The sequence below is a fragment of the Triturus cristatus genome, chromosome 3_1 (genome assembly GCF_964204655.1).
Source record: "Triturus cristatus chromosome 3_1, aTriCri1.1, whole genome shotgun sequence".
Classification (NCBI taxonomy): Eukaryota; Metazoa; Chordata; class Amphibia; order Caudata; family Salamandridae; genus Triturus; species Triturus cristatus.
The window spans coordinates 918,434,280-918,453,030 of NC_140583.1; the positions used below are offsets into that span (position 1 = coordinate 918,434,280).

Here is an 18,751-nt window from a genome sequence, read left to right on the forward strand (position 1 = left end):
TCGAAGTCCTCACATTCAGGTAAGTCGAGGCACAGTAAGAAGAAGTCGAATAGGCGACATCGCTCTTCTGACTCCCCTCGCCGGTCGCGCGACTCGGCTGAGGGTTCGGGCGGCACAACCCGTGCAGCTCCGTCTGAGCCGCAGGAGTCCCGTCGACCCCATACCCTCCGGTCCCTGGGTCTGACGCGACTCCGGCGGAGATCAGAGACTTCCTCGTGGCCATGAGGAGCCTGGCTCCGCCGTCGACGCCTGCCGGCGCGCCTTCGGGCCCCGCAGGCTCGACTGGGAGGCCTAGCATGCCGGCGGCTCCGGCCCTGGCGTCGACTTCGGTCCCGACGCCGCAGGCCCCCGCGGAATCCAGGCCTGGATCCCGGTCGACGCCGGTCGACCTTACGACCCCCTCCGCTGGCGCCGACTCCTCCGGTGCCGCCCCCGGTGCAGCCTTCGGACGACGTCATTGCCCAGTTTAGTCCCCGTCCGGGCCCGGCGTCGGTGCGGCACTGCATGGCGCCGTATCTGGCGCCAATGGATGACAGGTTCCTCCTCCGCCCGGCTCCGACCCTTCCACCTGTATACCAGGAGTCAGATGACTGAGACGACTGGGAGGGGTCTGAGGACCCTCTCGCAAAGCAGTGCCAGTTATCTCAAGACAGGGTAGTCGAACTGGGGGATGCCAGTGGTCTTGATACCTCCCCTGACACTGGCTTCATCTCTCCTCCCACCGTGGCTACGGAGGAGGGTGCTACGTATTCTGTGGTGCTGCGCAAGGTGTCCGAAGCCCTCGGGTTGGAGTTTCCTGCTGTGGCCGTGAGGACTAATCTCCTCACTGAAGTGCTTCAACCGCCGGTAAGCTCCTCGGAGCCTCTGCTACAGTTCAATGAAGCACTGACCGACGTTCTGATGGGCACATGGTCCAAGCCCTCCACAGTCCCTCCTGTGGACCGGAACGTGGCCCGGCGCCACCGCCCTGCACCGGGCGACCCCAGTTTTCTGTCTGTGCACCCCACCCCGAGAGCCTGGTTATCCAGGCCTCTACCTCCCAGACCTCCTTCCTGTCCGCTCCCTCGGATCGGGAATCCAAAAGGTTGGAACAGTTTGGGAAGAAGCTGTTCTCCTCCCTTAGTTTGGGGTTGCGGTCTATCAACACCATGTGCCTTTTGGACCGTTACACCCACTCCCTGTGGGATACGGTGGAGTACGTGCTGCCCCAGTGTCCGGAGGAGGCCCGGACACGGCTCTTGCAGAGGGGTGGGATGCGGCACGGTATTCAATGCGATGTGGACTGGACACAACAGACTCGCTAGGCAGGGCAATTGCGACCACGGTGGCGATTCGTCGCAACGCCTGGCTGAGGTCCACGAATTTCTACGGGGATGTCCAGAGCACTCTCATGGACATGCCCTTCGATGGCCGTTGCCTTTTTGCCGACAAAGCTGATAGTGCGCTGGAGTGCTTTAAGGACTCCAGGGCTACAGCCAAGTCCTTGGGCCTCTCGGCCCGCGCCTGCAAACTTCCGCTTATCGCCCCTTTCGTGGCCAAGGAAGGGGCGCCCCCCCACGTCGGTCTAGCCACAGGCCGCAGACCCAGTCTCAACGCGGTCGCGGATTCTGCCGAGCCGGAGCAGGGGGACAAAGAGCCGGTCCGTCCACATCTTCCCCAGCAGCATCAGCCTCAAAGCCCTCCTAGTCCGAGCTTTCAGGCTCATTCCACGTCAGTGGGAGGCAGAGTTCGCTATCACCTGCTCCACTGGTGTACCATCACATCAGACAGGTGGGTGCTGCAAATCGTCCGAAGGGGCTACTCCCTCCCCTTCGAGGCGACCCCTCCAGCCATGCCACCGCAGTACCACCGCATGCCGGGGGATCACTTGAAACTTCTGCGGGAGGAAGTTATGGCCCTCTTGGCCAAGGGGGACATCGAGCACGTTCCTGGCCCAGAAGTAGGTTTGGGTTGTTACTCCCACTACTTTCTGGTTTCCAAGAAGGGGAAAGGGGGCCTACTCCCTATTTTGGACCGCAGGAGCGTCAACGCCTTCCTCCGGAAGGAGAAGTTAAAGATGCTCACCCTAGCTCAGGTTCTGGCTGCCCGAGACCCTGGAGACTGGATGGTAGCGTTCGACTTGCAGGACGCTTATTTCCACAAGCCCGTCCTGCCGGACCACCGGCGTTACGTTACCTGCGGTTCACAGTAGGCCACGAGCACTTTGTTTACCGTGCTCCCCTTCGGCCTCACCAGTGCCCCTCGGGTGTTCACGAAAGTGATGGCGGTGGTCGCAGCTCACCTGCGCAGATTAGGGGTTCTAGTCTTCCCCTATCTCGACGACTGGTTGCTGAAGGCGGGCTCGCCCCAGGCAGTCGTCTCCCACCTTCAGACTATGGCCGACTTCCTGCATTTGCAGGGGTTTTCCATCAATGTGCCGAAGTCGCATCTGAGTCCCTCCCAGAAGCTCCTCTTGATCGGAAATGTCTGGACTCGGCAAAGTTTCGGGTCTATCCTCCGGAACAGCGGGTTCAGGATAATCAGGCTCTGATTCCGATCTTTCTGCCTCTGTCCCGGGTTTCGGTCAGGTTGGTGCTGCGGCTTCTGGGTCTGATGGCCTCCTGCATCCTGTTGATACATAACGCCCGGTGGCGTATGCGGGCTCTGCAGTGGGACCTTAAGTTTCAGAGGGCCCAGCATCGGGGCAACCTGTCCGATCACGTCCTGATCTCAGAGGACACTGTGAGACAGTTGCAGTGGTTGCTCTCGGACCGTGATTGGGTCAGTGACAGATCCCTCTCCCTACCCCAACCGGAGCACGTAGTGGTGACGGATGCGTCCCTCCTGGGATGGGGGGGCCACATGGGAATGGCGGAGATCAGAGGCCTCTGGTCTCCGGCGGAATCCCGGCTCCATATCAACCTATTGGAGCTGCGGGCGATCCGGCTTGCACTGAAATCATTCCTTCCCTCTGTCCGGGGAAGTGTAGTGCAGGTGTTCACGGACAACACCACCGCCATGTGGTATTGCAACAAACGGGGGGGATAGGGTTGTGGACCCTTTGTCTCTCTGCGCCTCTGGACATGGCTGGAACATCAGGGCATCACCCTGGTGATTCAACACCTGGCGGGCTCTCTGAATGCCAGGGCGGACAAACTCAGCCGCCGGTGCATGATGGATCATGAATGGCGTCTGAACTCGGACATGGCACAAGGCCTCTTTCGACAGTGGGGAGAGCTTTGGTTAGATCTATTCGCCACCGACGAGAACGCGCAATGTCAGCAGTTCTGCGCGTTGGAATTTCCAAGGCGGCACTCGCTCGGAGATGCTTTTCGTCGCGAGTGGAGCTGCGGTCTGTTGTACGCCTTTCCGCCTATACCACTTCTGCTCAGAGTGCTGAAGAAGATCAGGTGCGACCGGGCCCAAGTCATCCTTGTGGCTCCGGATTGGGCACGAAGATACTGGTATCCCGAGCTACTCAGTCTATCGATCGATTCCCCGATTCGACTGCCTCTTTAGGAGGACCTTCTGTCGCAGCAGCAGGGGACGGTCCTCCACCCGAACCTGTCCAGCCTCCACCTCCATGCGTGGAGATTGAGCGGCGGCAGTTGATGCCATTTGACTTGCCTCCTGAAGTCTGTAATGTTATTCTGGCAGCCAGGCGTCCCTCCACAAAATCGGTATACGCCTGCAGGTGGAACAAATTTGTGGCATGGTGCACAGCAAAGGCTGTGGATCCCCTTTCCGATGTTCTCTTCTTCCTTCTTTCCCTGGCCCAGCAGGGCACTGCTCTGGGCACCCTCAAGGGATACCTTTCGACTATTTCTGCTTCCTTACGGCTTCCTGATCAGCCTTCTCTTTTTAAATCCCCTGTTGTTTCTCGATTTTTTTAAGGGCATTACTCACATGTTTCCTCCTGTCCCTTTCGTAATGCCTCAATGGTATATATATCTAGTATTGACCTATCTGATGTGCGCTCCCTTTGAGCCACTTCATAATTGTCCCCTTCGTCTTGTGACTCTTAAGACTGCTTTCCTGGTTGCCATCACCTCTGCTAGAAGGGTGAGTGAGCTCCAGGCTCTCTCTTCTAAGCTTCCTTTCCTTTCTGTCCATCCGTACAAAGTTGTTCTCAGGACTCGCCCTTCCTTTCTCCCTAAGGTGGTAACTGCCTTTCACATCGACCAGTCTGTCACACTGCCCACTTTTTTTCCGCCTCCGCATCCCTCGAAAGAGGAAGTGAGGCTCCACCGTCTGGACCCAAAGCGGGCGCTGTCTTTCTGTCTGGACTGCACCAAACAGTTCCGGGTGGATGACCAACTCTTTGTTGGCTACGTGGGCGCTAAGAAGGGGCAGGCGGTGCACAAGCGAACCATCTCTCGGTGGGTCGTTTTGTGTATCAAGGCCTGTTATTCCTTAGCTAAAAAGGAACCTCCTGTAGGGCTGAGGGCCCATTCCACTCGTGCCACAGTGGCGACTACTGCCCTGGGCCGGGGAGTCCTCTTGCAGGACATTTGTCAGTCAGCCACGTGGGCCTCGCTGCACACGTTTGCCAAACATTATTGCCTGGACAGCTAAGTCCGGAGAGACGGCTTCTTTCTGGTGGGATCTTGGTTCGCAGACCCACCACCGAGGTTGGTATTGCTGGGGTATCTATTCTAAGGTGAGGAATCTAACTAACGTGTTTCTTTCAGATGAACAAGTTACTTACCTTCGGTAACGATATATCTGTAAGAAATATTAGCTAGTTAGATTCCTCACCACCCCACCCATCCTCCCTGTTCTGGGAACCGGTATCTACGGTTGAGGTCATCCCTTTCTGATGGATTCATGTGCCAGTAGATTCCTCACCTTGTGAATATCCCCTCCGCCAGCAACATTCGGAAACTTTTTGTAACAGTCCACGCCGATGAGGTCGAAGATGACGTCACAGAGACACGGCTCCGCTCGAGACTCCGCTGACGTCACCGGCTCCATGAGAAGACCTCGTCGGCATGATGACGTCAGTTCCCTTTTTTCCGCGCCGTCGACGCCAATGGATTTCGGGAATCTCTCTCTGTAGCTATTCTTGTTACTTTGTTTTCTGCTGGTTTCTCTTTGTCTTCTTCAGCGAAAATGTCGACGAAGAAGTCTGGTTTCAAGCCTTGTCGAGAATGTGGGAAACATTTTGATAACGGATTCGCATGACGACTGCGTGTGGTGCCTGTCATCGGATCACGATGTGGAAGGATGCTCTTGCTGCAGCAAGATGAGCTCCAAGGCTCTTAAGGAAAGGGAAGCGAAGCTCTTCATTGCCAAGATGAAGAAAGAAAAAAGAGGCCGGAGGAAGTCGAGGTCAAGATCGAGATCGAGAACGGCGTCGAAGTCGACTTCGGAGCATGCTTCTGAATCTAGGAAGCACAAGAAGAAGAGGAGGCATTCATCTCGACGTCACTCGGATAGGGATGCGGCTCTGAGATCGACGTTGCCCTCCCGACGCCGTAAGGACTTTGTGTCTCCCTCGCCCGTTCCGGATTCACCTATTGGCCTGCCGTCACCTCTGGCTTCACCGGAACATTCTTTGGCTCCGGGCCCGGCTCCATCTCCGACGCCGGCTCCATCTCCGGCTCCGGCTTCGTCCCCGGTTGAGGAGCTTCCGCATCCGGGAGAGCCTTTGGCTCTGCTGATTCCACCGTCGGCGCCGGTTGGCCCGAGTCCGGTGATGCCTGAACAATATCCTGCGTTTCCAGGACCAGGTCAGGACCCTACGCATTATCTTAATGCGATGTATTGAGTTTTCTCCAGAGCCATGTACCCCTCTGGTGCTCCTTCGGGGCCTATGGGTCCTATGGCCTTCAGTTTTGGAATTCCCCAAGCCTATCCTCAGGCTCCCTTCATGCCGTTTTTTCCGGCGACGCCATCTTGGCATCTACCGGCGCCGAGGACATCGGCGCCGCTCCCTTCTTCACCGGCGCCGACTCAACATCGTTCGACGCTGGCTGGTCCATTGGATCCGCACTCGGCTCCGGCCCCGGCGCCGTCGGATTCGGTCACGGCGCCGCCAACTCCAGTTGTGAGGATCAGGTCTAGGAGGGAGGCCCAAAGGGTGCTGGATGAGCAAAGATACCTGTTGGAGGAAGTGGAGCAATGGGAGCTCATGGAATCGGACGATGTTTTTGAGGAGTTGAAAGAGGCTAGTGGCCTGGACTTGTCACCTGAATGGGAGATTACTCCTCCTTCTGACCTTCCTTCCAAGGATGTGGCTCCATACCATGCCGTTATAAAGAAGGCCGCTGAACTTTTAGGTCTGCAGTTGCCTTCTGCTGAGTTCAAGCCCAACATCTTAACAGAAGTTCTGCATTCTCCATCTGCTGTTTCGGAGCCTTAACTCCCTTTTAATGACGCCATTATAGAGCCAGTAATGGAGGTGTGGCATAAGCCCTTTTCTGCTCCGGCAGTCTCTAAAGTTATTGCCAGGAGATATAGGGCAGCTCCGGGGGACCCAGACTTTTTAACATCTCACCCATCTCCGTAGAGTCTGGTGGTTCAGGCTGCCTGTTCCAAGAGATCACCAGGTTCTTTTCCCCAAGTCCCGAGTGACAGGGAGGCGAAAAAACTGGATCAGTCGGCCAAGAAGGTCTTCTCTTCTGCCAGCATGGCCCTTAAGTCGACGAATGCCACCTGTCTTTTGGGCCGGTATATACATGCACTTATGGACTCAGCAAAGCAGCTGGCCCCTAAGCTGTCTGAAGAGGATAGGATAGGTTTCAATGAGGTCCTTTCGGATACCCAAGTGGCAGCACGTCAGGTGATCCAAAGTGGCTTGGACACAGCTGACTCGGTTGCAAGAGTCATGGGGTCTTCTGTTGCCACCAGGAGGAGTGAGTGGCTTAAATCTTCGGAATTCTCCCCTGATGTTCAGTCAACGCTATTGGACTTGCCTTTTGATGGCTCAGGACTCTATGGCAAGAAAGCAGATGCTGCCCTTGAACGATTTGAAGAGAGTAAAGCCACGGCTAAATCTTTGGGCCTTCAATCTCAGTCAAGGGGTTCGTTCAAGAGGTACAGGGGGTTCGGAAGGTCAACCTTTCGTTCTTTCAGGCAGCCCCAGCAGCAGCAACAAGGCACTCTGTATAAGAGCTATAGAGGTAGACTCAGGGGTCGCTCTCGAGGTCGGCAGCTCTCTTCCTCTTCCTCCTCCTCAGCCCCTCCCACCTCCGCAAAGCAGCCCTAGATCCTCCATTCTGGATCATGTTGGTCCTGTGGGGGGCCGGCTTACCCATTTTCTACAAGATTGGGAATTGGTTACTACAGACCTTTGGGTTCTAGATCTTGTAGAAAATGGGTATGCCCTTCCCTTTCGGGAATTTCCTCCAAATTACCCTCCTTGTCAAGGTGCTTGCTCGGAGGACCACCGTCTTCTCCTGCAGGAGGAAGTCCTGACGTTACTAATAAAAGGTGCGATAGAGGTGGTTCCAGAGCAGGAGAGGGGTCAGGGATGCTACTCCCGGTATTTCCTGATTCCGAAAAAAGACGGCAGATTGCGTCCGATATTGAACCTCAGGATCTTGAATCTTTATGTGAAGCAAGAGAGAAGTTCAAGATGCTCACCCTTGCGCAGCTTCTTCAGGCGCTGAATCAGGAGGACTGGAAGGTGTCTTATCGACTTGCAGGATACGTATTTTCACATCCCCATCCTGAAGTCGCACAGGAAGTATCTCCGGTTTACGGTAGGGTCGCAACATTATCAGTTTGCGGTCCTCCCGTTTGGTGTTACTACTGCACCCCGAGTCTTCACGAAGGTGATGGCAGTGGTGGCAGCCCATCTCAGAAGTTCGGGGATTTCAGTTTTCCCCTATCTGGACGACTGGCTGATCAAAGCAGAGTCGCCAGAGAAGGTGCTTCATCATCTGCAGGTTACAACTCAGCTGTTGTACAAATTGGGTTTTTCGATAAACGTACCCAAATCTCACCTGGTGCCCTCTCAGCGCAACCTGTTCATAGGGGCAATACTGGACATAACTGTGTGTCGAGCATTCCCACCTCCACAAAGGATTCTCGACATACAGGAAATGATTCCTTTGTTTTACAATGGGGCGGTCGTTCCAGTCCTGAAGGTCCTTCGCCTGCTCGGTCTGTTTGCTTCCTGCATTCTGTTGGTCAACCATGCACGCTGGCACATGAGGGCCCTCCAGTGGTGCCTCCGCAGGCAGTGGTATCAGCACAAAGGAGATCTAAGGGAGTCTGTGAGGATCTCCAGAGAAGCTTCAGCGGATCTGTCTTGGTGGAGTGTGGGGGGCAATCTGTCTCAAGGAAAGCCCTTCCATCTACCTCCATTGGTGGCCACAGTGATAACGGATGCATCCACTTTAGGGTGTGGTGCTCATCTGGGGGATCTGGAAATCAAGGGTCTTTGGTCTCCAGAGGAAAGGTTGCTTCACATCAACCTTCTGGAATTGCGGGCGATACGTTTGGTGCTCAAGGCCTTTCTCCCTTACCTTCGCGGTCAGTCGGTTCAAGTCTTGACGGACAACACTACCGCAATGTGGTATGTCAACAAGCAGGGAGGAGTGGGGTCTCTTTGTCTCTGCAGAGAGGCTCTGCGTCTCTGTTCCTGGGCTCAGGATCATCAGATTTGTCTGATGGCAAATCATCTGGCCGGAGTTCTGAACGTGCGTGCAGACAGTCTGTCGGCAGTTCTCCGCCGACCACGAGTGGAGGCTTCATCCGGAGGTGGTTTGTCACGTCTTCCGGATGTGGGGAACTCCTCGGGTGGACATGTTTGCCACTCACGAGAATGCTCACTGCCCATCATTCTGCAGTCTCCAGTATCCGATGCAGGGAACGTTGGGGGATGCATTTCAGTTGAGATGGGACTCACATCTCCTTTACGCGTTTCCTCCCATACCCTTGATTCCTCGGGTTCTGAGGAAGATTCGCCAAGACCGGGCCCAAGTCATATTGATCGCCCCGGATTGGCCAAGAAGGGTGTGGTATACAGATCTTCTCCACCTCTCCTCGTACCCTCCGCTCCGTCTCCTTCTGAGGGAAGACCTCCTCTCGCAGTCGGAGGGGCAGGTTCTACACCCCCACCTCCAGAGCTTACACCTTCATGCCTGGAGATTGAACGGGGCAACCTGAACTCTTTTTCTCTCCCGCCAGATGTGGTAGATGTAATTTTGTCTGCCAGACGTCACTCCACCAAATCTATCTATTCCTATAGGTGGTCCAAATTTGTGCTCCGGTGTGGGGAGAAGTCAATTGATCCTTTGAGGGCTCGTTTATCTGACATTCTTCAGTTTGCCCTTTCTCTTGCTCAGCAAGGTTTTGCTGTAGCCACTGTAAAGGGATATCTTTCAGCCTTGTCGGCATTCCTTTGTTTGCCGGATCAACCATCATTGTTCAAATCGCCTATTGTTTTTTCGATTTCTAAAGGGCCTTACAAATAAGTTTCCTCCTACTCCTTTTATTGTGCCTCAATGGGACTTAAATCTTGTCTTAACTTATCTGATGGGTTCTCCCTTCGAGCCCTTACACAAGTGTCCCTTGAGACTGTTGTCTTTCAAGACGGTTTTTCTTATTGCAATCACCTCGGCAAGGAGTGTAAGTGAGCTTCAAGCTCTGAGTTAAAAACCCCCGTTCTTGACCATTCATGCTGAAAGGATGGTACTCAGGACCAGGGCTGATTTTCTGCCTAAAGTGGTAACTCCCTTCCATCTGGGGCAGTCCATTACCCTTCCTACCTTCTATCCTCCCCCTCACCCTTCAAAAGAGGAGGAGAGACTTCACCGCTTGGACCCTAAGAGGGCGGTGAGCTTCTACCTTGACAGGACAAAAGACTTTCGAGTTGATGACCAGCTCTTCATGGGCTTTGTTGGCTGCAGGAAAGGCAGAGCGGTGCACAAGCGCACCCTTTCCAGATGGATTGTCTTGTGCATCAAGATATGCTACTCTTTGGCCGGTAAGGAACCTCCAGAGGGTTTAAGGACTCATTCCAGTAGAGCCAAGTCTTCCACTTCTGCTTTGTCTAGAGGTGTTCCTGTGGAGGACATTTGTAGGGCGGCAACTTGGGCCTCCCTTCACACTTTCGCAAAGCATTACTGCTTGGATTCCGAGGTGAAGAGGGACGGTCACTTTGCTCGTTCCATCCTTCAGGACTTTCTGGTATAGAAGGGTGGACACCCTCCTCCGGGAGTGGAACTGCTGTGGGAATCTTTTCACAAGGTGAGCAATCCACTGGCAGATGTATCCATCAGAAGAACAAGTTACTTACCTTCGGTAACGCTTTTTCTGGTGGATACAGTATCTGCCTGTGGATTCCTCACTGACCCACCCGCCTCCCCGTTGTCCACTCTTGCATACCTACAATTCTGATGATGGTGTTTCAATATGTATTTCTTACTGCCAGAGGCGTTGTGTTATTTCTTTTGCCTTTCTATTTATTCTCCACACTGTGTGTGTTGATTTGTATATTATGTACTGTGTATACTGTGTATATATTGCTGTCAGTCAGTCCGTGTGCCTCGAAGGCACGGAAAAAAGGGAACTGACGTCATCACGCCGACGAGGTCTTCTTATGGAGCCGGTGACGTCAGCGGAGTCGCGAGCGGAGCCGTGTCTCTGTGACGTCGTCTTCGACCTCATCGGCGTGGACTGCTACAAAAGTTTCCGAATGTTGCTGGCGCAGGGGATATTCACAAGGTGAGGAATCCACAGGCAGATACTGTATCCACCAGAAAAAGCGTTACCGAAGGTAAGTAACTTGTTCTTCAGGGCCCTAGATTCTTGGCACCAGTGTCGGTCTCTTGCATGGCTCTGCGTTCCAGGCGCGGAAAGCAATGTACAAGAACTGACGTCAGCGCGCGAGGGCGGCGTCGAAGTACTCCCGACGTCATCCCGGCGATCACGACGCCGACGACGGACGCGGAGCTGCAGACAACGCCTAGTGACGCGCAAGGGTATTGCTGACGAAAAATCTTTCCGGATCCAGCCTGACGCCTGGTGATATTCTAAGGTGAGGAATCTAACTAACTAATGTTTCTTACAGATATATCGTTACCGAAGGTAAGTAACTTGTTCATCTGGTAGAGACGATTCTAGCCGCAGATTCCTTCACGGCCCGCCCTTCCTCCCCGTTCTGCGGGGAATTTTCAGCTTGGTCTTCTGCACTTGCCTTCCTCCGGGTGGCTTTGTCTTCTGCGGGTGCCCCCTTTCACTTCCTCCCTGGCAGGATGCTTCGTTCTGTTTATTTGTTCCACTCCTACTTTTCTGGTGATTGGATGGTAGGTTCATGGGTACTTCTGCATCCCTACACCCTGGTTATTCCAGTGTGGGGCCTACTCATAATATTCTCCCCTTTTTTCATTGCTTGGGGTTTCTGGCTCCTCTGCGGTCCTCTGGGTTGGGGTCTCTTGGCTGTGCCTCAGCCCTTGGCTCTTTACAGGGGATACGACACTCCTTGCTGGAGTTGTAATGGGGTGTTTTGTCGTTACTCATCTGTTCTGGGCTTGTTGCCCTTCACGGTTATAGATTGTGGTTGCAGACTTTCTGTTGTCTGCCGCAACATTTTTCACATTTTTTTTCTGCCTCCAGGGAGGATATCGCCTTCGCTTTGCGGGGTTGCTTCTCAGAGCGGTGCTCTGCTCTTTCCCTTCCATGACTTTCAGTAACACAGTTTCTGATGGATACATCTGCCAGTGGATTCCTCACCTTGTGAATATCCCCTGCGCCAGCATTCCACGGAACTTTTCTTCCCCAGCATTCCACGTCGACGTGGGCGACGTCACAATACATCGGCTCCGCACGCGACTCCGTGCGACGTCATCGGAGCCATAAGAAGCCCACGTCGGCGTGATGACGTCAGTTCCCTTTTTTCCGCGCCGTCGACGCGCAACGGTTTTTTCCCAGTGCTCTCTAGATACTTTGTAGTCTAGTGGTGTATTCTTGTTAAAATCGGTATGTCTTCGACGAGGAAGTCGGGCTTTAAGCCCTGTAGGGAGTGCGGAGGCCTGATGTCCATGACGGATCCGCATCAGAATTGTTTATGGTGTCTCTCCTCTGATCATGATGTGGATGAGTGCGGGTGCTGTAGGAGCATGAATCCTAAAGCACTGAAGGAGAGGAAGACCAAACTCTTCATGAAGAAGATCGGTGAGGAGAAGAGAGGGAGGAAAAAGGAGAAGTCCAGGCGGGAGTCTTCGACTTCGAGGTCGTCGAAGTCGAAGAAGCACCATAAGAAGAGGAAGCATTCTTCTCGGCGTCGGTCCTCGAAGTCTAAGAGGTCGAGGTCGGCTTCGCCTCGTCGACGTCAGAGCAAGGTCTTGTCTCCTTCGCCTTCTCCGGATAAGTCTTCGAAGTCTCCCTCTCCGAAGCGGACTCTGGCTCGTTCCCCGACGCCGTCGCCGGCGCCGTCCAAGGCTTCGACTCCGGGTCGGGTGGAATCTGATGTGGAGCAGGAGCAGGAAGAGTCTGTCCCGGTGCCTGATGACTCCGCTGTTCCGGTGGAGGATTCGGAGGAGCCGACGCCGGTGGCTCCACAGGAGGATACAGGGGCAGTTCCTTATCCCCAATTCCCGGCTCCAGGTACGGATCCTTCGGGATTTCTGAATGCCATGTATGGCATTTTTCAGAGAGCATCCTTCCCATCCGGAGCACCAGCAGGTCCCGTGGGTCCGATGGCATTTTCTCTGGGAGTGCCGCAGCAATACGCTCAGGCTCCTTTTCTGCCTTTTATGCCGATGGCGCCTTCTTGGCAGTTTCCGGCGCCGGTTGGGAATCCGGCTCGACCTCGGATGGATGGTCAATCTTCGGAGCCTTCTTTGACGCCGAGGCCGGCTCCATCGACGCCGCATCCGGCGCCGTCGACTCCACCTGTGGCGCCTCCGACGCCGATGCCTTTGGCTCCACCGACGCCGCGTACGACGTCGACGACGCCGGCTCCCCGGAATCGATCGAGGCGTGAGGCCCAAAGGGTTTTGGAGGAGGAAAGATTTCGTGCTGAGGTGGAAGAAGGTGAGGTCGACTCTTCTTCGGATGAGTTTGGAGGTATAGAGGTAGCAAGTGGTTTGGATACCACCCCGGAGTGGGAGCATGCTTCTTCAAGGTCTTCTCCACCACAGGAATTGGCGCCCTACCATGTTGTGATCAAGAAGGCCGCGGAGTTGTTAGATCTGCAGCTGCCCTCTGTGGAGTACAAGTCCAATCTGCTCACAGAGGTGTTGCACTCCCCGACGTCGGCTTCGGAGCCTTTGCTACCTTTCAATGAGGCTCTCTTGGAACCAGTGTTGGAGGTGTGGAAGAAGCCTCTATCAGCTCCAGCAGTTTGCAGGCAGGTGGCAAGGAGATACAGGGTTGCGCCAGGAGACCCGGATTTTTTATCCGCGCATCCTTCTCCGGAGAGCCTAGTGGTGCAGGCTTCATGTTCTAAACATGCTTCGGGTGCTTTCCCCCAATCTCCTGCTGATAGGGAGTCAAAGAAAGTTGATCAGGCGGCCAAAAAGTCTTTCTCCTCAGGAAGTATGGCGTTGAAGTCATCAAATGCTACGTGCTTGCTGGGGCGTTATGTTCATGCCCTGATGGACTCTATAAAAACTCTGGCCCCTAAGTTACCTGAGGGGGATAAGTCGTCCTTCATGGAGGTTGTGGCGGACACTCAGGCAGCTGCCAGGCAGGTGATCCAGTCTGGGCTGGATACGGCGGACTCTGTGGCGAGGATTATGGGGTCGTCCATTGCCGCAAGGAGACAAGCTTGGCTCCGTTCCTCAGGGTTTTCTGCAGATGTCCAGGCCACACTGGTGGATCTGCCCTTTGATGGACAAAAGTTGTTTGGGGAGAAGGCAGATTCTGCTCTTCAACGTTTTAAGGACAGTAGGTTAACGGCGAAGTCCTTGGGTCTGCAGGTTCCTGTGAGAGGTTCAACTTTCCGTAAGGCTAGGGGATTCGGAAGGTCATCCTTTCGCTCCTTCCGACAGCCACAACAACAGCAGCAACAACAGCAGCAAAATCCCCTCTATCGTTCCTATAGAGGGAAGCAAAGGGGTCGGAGAGGTTCTGGTCGTAACCCCTCTTCTTCCTCCTCCTCTTCTGCTCCAAATGACGCTTCAGGGAAGCAGCCCTAGATCCCCCATCCCGGATCATGTAAGACCTGTGGGGGGTCGGGTGTCCTACTTTCTACGGGGTTGGAAATCTGTTACAACCGACCTTTGGGTTTTGAACCTCGTAGAGACTGGGTACGCCCTTCCCTTTCGGGAGTTTCCTCCCCCTTACCCTCCTTGCCAAGGTTATTGCTCGGAGGACCACCTGCTTCTCCTGCAGAAAGAAGTTCAAGCTTTGTTTCAGAAGGGCGCAATAGAGGTGGTTCCGGAGCAGGAAAGGGGTCAGGGATGCTACTCCCGGTATTTCCTGATCCCCAAGAAGGACGGCAGATTGCGTCCGATTCTGGACCTCAGAATCTTGAATTTTTACCTGAAACAGGAGAAGTTCAAGATGCTGACCCTTGCGCAGGTTCTTCAAGCGTTGCAGCAAGGAGACTGGATGGTGTCGCTCGACTTGCAGGACGCGTACTTCCATGTCCCAATCCTGAAGTCGCACAGGAAGTATCTCCGTTTTACGGTTGGGTCGCAGCATTATCAGTTTGCGGTCCTCCCGTTTGGTCTTACTACTGCACCTCGAGTCTTCACAAAGGTGATGGCAGTGGTGGCTGCTCATCTCAGGAGGTCGGGGATTCCGGTTTTCCCCTACCTGGACGACTGGCTTCTGAAGGCAGAGTCCCCAGAGATGGTGCAGCGTCATCTGCAGGTGACAACTCAGCTGTTATTCGACTTGGGTTTTTCGATCAATGTGCCCAAGTCTCACCTGGTGCCCTCTCAACGCAACCTGTTTATAGGGGCAGTACTGGACACTACTGTGTGTCGAGCATTCCCTCCTCCTCAAAGGATTCTCGACATTCAGGAGATGGTCCCTTTATTCCACAGTGGAGCGGTTGTTCCAGTTCTGAAGGTCCTTCGCCTGCTCGGTCTATTCGCTTCCTGCATTCTGTTGGTCAACCATGCACGCTGGCACATGAGGGCGCTCCAGTGGTGCCTCCGCAAGCAGTGGTATCAGCACAACGGGGATCTCGGGGAGTCGATCAAGATCTCCGGAGAAGCTGCAGCGGATCTGTCTTGGTGGAGCGTGGAGGGCAATCTGTCCCAAGGAAAGCCTTTCCATCTACCTCCATCGGTGGCCACAGTGATAACGGATGCCTCCACCCTAGGGTGGGGGGCTCATCTGGGGGATCTGGAGATCAAGGGTCTTTGGTCTCCAGAGGAGAGGTTGTTTCATATCAACCTTCTGGAATTGCGGGCGATTCGTTTGGCACTCAAGGCCTTTCTCCCTTCCCTTCGCGGTCAGTCAGTTCAAGTCCTGACGGACAACACGACCGCGATGTGGTATATAAACAAACAGGGAGGGGTAGGGTCTCTTTGTCTCTGCAGAGAGGCCCTGCGGCTGTGGTCCTGGGCTCAGGACCATCGGATTTGTCTGATGGCAAATCATCTGGCCGGGGTGCTGTACGTGCGTGCGGACAGTCTCAGTCGGCAGTTCTCCGCCGACCACGAGTGGAGGCTCCATCCGGAGGTGGTTCGTCACGTCTTTCGGACGTGGGGGACTCCTTGGGTGGACCTGTTTGCCACCCGAGAAAACGCGCACTGCCCGTCATTCTGCAGTCTCCAGTATCCGATGCAGGGGGCGTTGGGGGACGCGTTTCAGTTGAGTTGGAGCTCACGACTCCTTTACGCGTTTCCTCCCATACCCTTGATTCCTCGGGTTCTGAGGAAGATTCGCCAAGACCGGGCCCAAGTCATATTGGTCGCCCCGGACTGGCCAAGAAGGGTGTGGTACACAGATCTTCTCCACCTCTCCTCGTGCCCTCCGCTCCGTCTCCCTCTGAGGGCAGACCTCCTCTCGCAGTCGGAGGGGCAGGTTCTACACCCCCACCTCCAGAGCTTACACCTTCATGCCTGGAGATTGAACGGGGCAACCTGAGTTCCTTCTCTCTCCCACCTGATGTGGTGGACGTTATTTTATCGGCCAGGCGACACTCCACCAAGTCCATATACTCCTACAGGTGGTCTAAGTTTGTAAAGTGGTGTGGAGAGAGGTCCATTGACCCTTTAAAGGCTCATCTTTCTGATGTGCTTCAGTTTGCTCTTTCCTTGGCTCAGCAGGGCTGTGCGGTGGCCACGGTTAAGGGCTACCTTTCGGCCTTGTCGGCATTTCTGTGCCTTCCAGATCAACCTTCGTTATTTAAATCTCCGGTTGTTCTGAGGTTCATCAAGGGCCTTACAAACATGTTTCCTCCCACTCCATTTGTAATGCCTCAGTGGGACCTTAATCTTGTCTTAACCTTTTTAATGGGGTCCCCATTTGAGCCTCTTCATAATTGTCCTTTGAGGCTGTTGTCCTTTAAGGTGGTCTTTCTTGTAGCCATAACCTCGGCAAGGAGGGTAAGTGAGCTTCAAGCTCTTAGTTCCAAACCTCCTTTTCTTACCTTGCATGCTGAAAGGATGGTTCTCAGGACCAGGGCTGCTTTCCTGCCAAAAGTTGTTACTCCTTTCCATTTGGGGCAGTCTATTACCCTCCCTGTTTTTTATCCACCCCCTCATCCTTCCAAAGAAGAAGAAAGACTCCATCGCCTTGACCCGAAGAGGGCTATGAGTTTTTATTTGGACAGGACCAAGGACTTTCGTGTTGATGACCAGCTTTTTATTGGCTACGTTGGTCGTTCTAAAGGTAGAGCGGTGCACAAGCGCACGCTGTCAAGGTGGATTATACTGACCATCAAGATCTGCTACGCCTTGGCTGGTAAGACTCCTCCTGAGGGTATTCGTGCTCACTCTACTAGAGCTAAGTCTTCAACATCTGCTCTGGCCCGGGGTGTTCCTGTGGCAGATATTTGTAAGGCCGCGACTTGGGCCTCCCTCCATACTTTCGCGAAGCATTATTGCTTGGACTCTGAGATGAGGAGGGAGGGCCACTTCGCGCGCTCTGTCTTGCAAGACTTTCTGGTATAGGAAGGTGGACACCCTCCTCCGGGAGTGGGGACTGCTGTGGGAATCTATTCACAAGGTGAGGAATCCACTGGCAGATGTATCCATCAGAAGAACAAGTTACTTACCTTCGGTAACGCTTTTTCTGGTGGATACAGTATCTGCCTGTGGATTCCTCACCAACCCACCCGCCTCCCCGTTGTCCACCTTTTGTATACCATGAAATTGGTCTTGTTTGAAATGCTTATATTTTCTCTTGTACATTTGTAGGTAATGCTTGTTTGATTAGCATTCCTTTGTTTTGTATGCTATGTATATGTATTGGTTTTTCTATATACTGTGTATACTTGGGATTGTCGTTGGTTCACCTGTTCGCCTCGAAGGCACGGAAAAAATGGGTGGAACTGACGTCATCACGCCGACGTGGGCTTCTTATGGCTCCGATGACGTCGCACGGAGTCGCGTGCGGAGCCGATGTATTGTGACGTCGCCCACGTCGACGTGGAATGCTGGGGAAGAAAAGTTCCGTGGAATGCTGGCGCAGGGGATATTCACAAGGTGAGGAATCCACAGGCAGATACTGTATCCACCAGAAAAAGCGTTACCGAAGGTAAGTAACTTGTTCGCTTGGCACTGTCCCTCATGGTGCTGTTCCTCACCATTCGCATCTTCCCTTTCTGTTTCACTGATTTTTTCGCACGCTGTTCCCATACTCTGTTTACCATACTCTGTTTTGTTTGTGATGGCTCCACGTTGTGCCGCGGAAAAGTTCTCCGAAGAAAACTGACGTCCGCGCGCCGGGGTGGGATTTATGTGACCTCGCTGACGTCACGTGTGCAGACAACGTCCGGGCGGAGTCACGTGGTACCGTCCCCTGGCGCGCAGAGATGCTGTGGCAAAAAACTTTCCGGATCCAGTCTCACGCCTGGGGATAATTCTATGTTAAGGAATCTGCGGCTAGAATCGGCTCTACCAGATACATCGTTACCAAAGGTAAGTAACTTGTACTACTTTTACTTTATCCCTTATTATTTTGTATCACATGAACAGCAAATAAAATAGATGTCCTGCTATAATGTGTGTGCATTGAGAATTCATTTCACTTAATCCATAATATTAAAAGGAAATCTTCTTTTTCTAACTCTGGCCTCATCTACGTGAATTCCATCTTTTATTCTTCATTTGATATGGATCTAGGGTCAAGTCGTATTTGTGATACTTCTCTGATCCAAACTACAAATAAAAATATAGCAACAACAGCTATTAAATTATAAATTAGAGACAGCAAAATTTAATAATATTGTGATCAGTACACACAGCCTTTGTAATCTTTTTGTTTATTTTTAGGGGTGGATTTATCCTGAACCTTCTTCGGAGAGAGAAGATCTGGTATATTATGAACACAAGTCAATTAATAAATCACACAAGGAACTTGAAGGGCAGCATAGTATTGAAGAAGGGGCAAATGTCTGTGCTCTAGAACGGAGGAGTGACAACCCTCTAGACATAGCTGTAACCAGGCTGACTGAGTTGGAGAGGAACATAGAGCGAAGGTATCTGAAGAGCCCCTTAAGTACCACCATTCAGATCAAACTGGATAATGTGGGCACAGTTACTGTCCCTGCTCCTGCACCATCCATTAGTGGTGATGGTGACGGGTAGGTCATTGAGATTAACTTGAACAATTATTGTGCTTTGCTACATGGAGCCTCTCTTCTATTGCTTGTTCTCATGTATCTGCGTGTATGTATGGTATCCTCATGGATCAT

The 18,751-nt window shown here is 53.4% G+C and overlaps 1 protein-coding gene across 22 annotated transcripts in view; it reads left to right on the forward strand.

The window, feature by feature from the left end:
• BAZ2B (bromodomain adjacent to zinc finger domain 2B) overlaps nucleotides 1-18,751 on the forward strand; it is a 1,481,286-nt gene that overhangs the window by 1,268,155 nt on the left and 194,380 nt on the right. For 18 of the 22 annotated variants that reach the window (XM_085645472.1, XM_085645482.1, XM_085645489.1 and 15 more), the window contains one exon: nucleotides 18,330-18,640. In XM_085645472.1, coding sequence (XP_085501598.1) covers nucleotides 18,330-18,640 — 311 coding nt within the window. The remainder of the gene's footprint in view (nucleotides 1-18,329; nucleotides 18,641-18,751) is intronic. The other 4 variants (XM_085645484.1, XM_085645490.1, XM_085645493.1 and 1 more) reach the window with 1 other exon arrangement.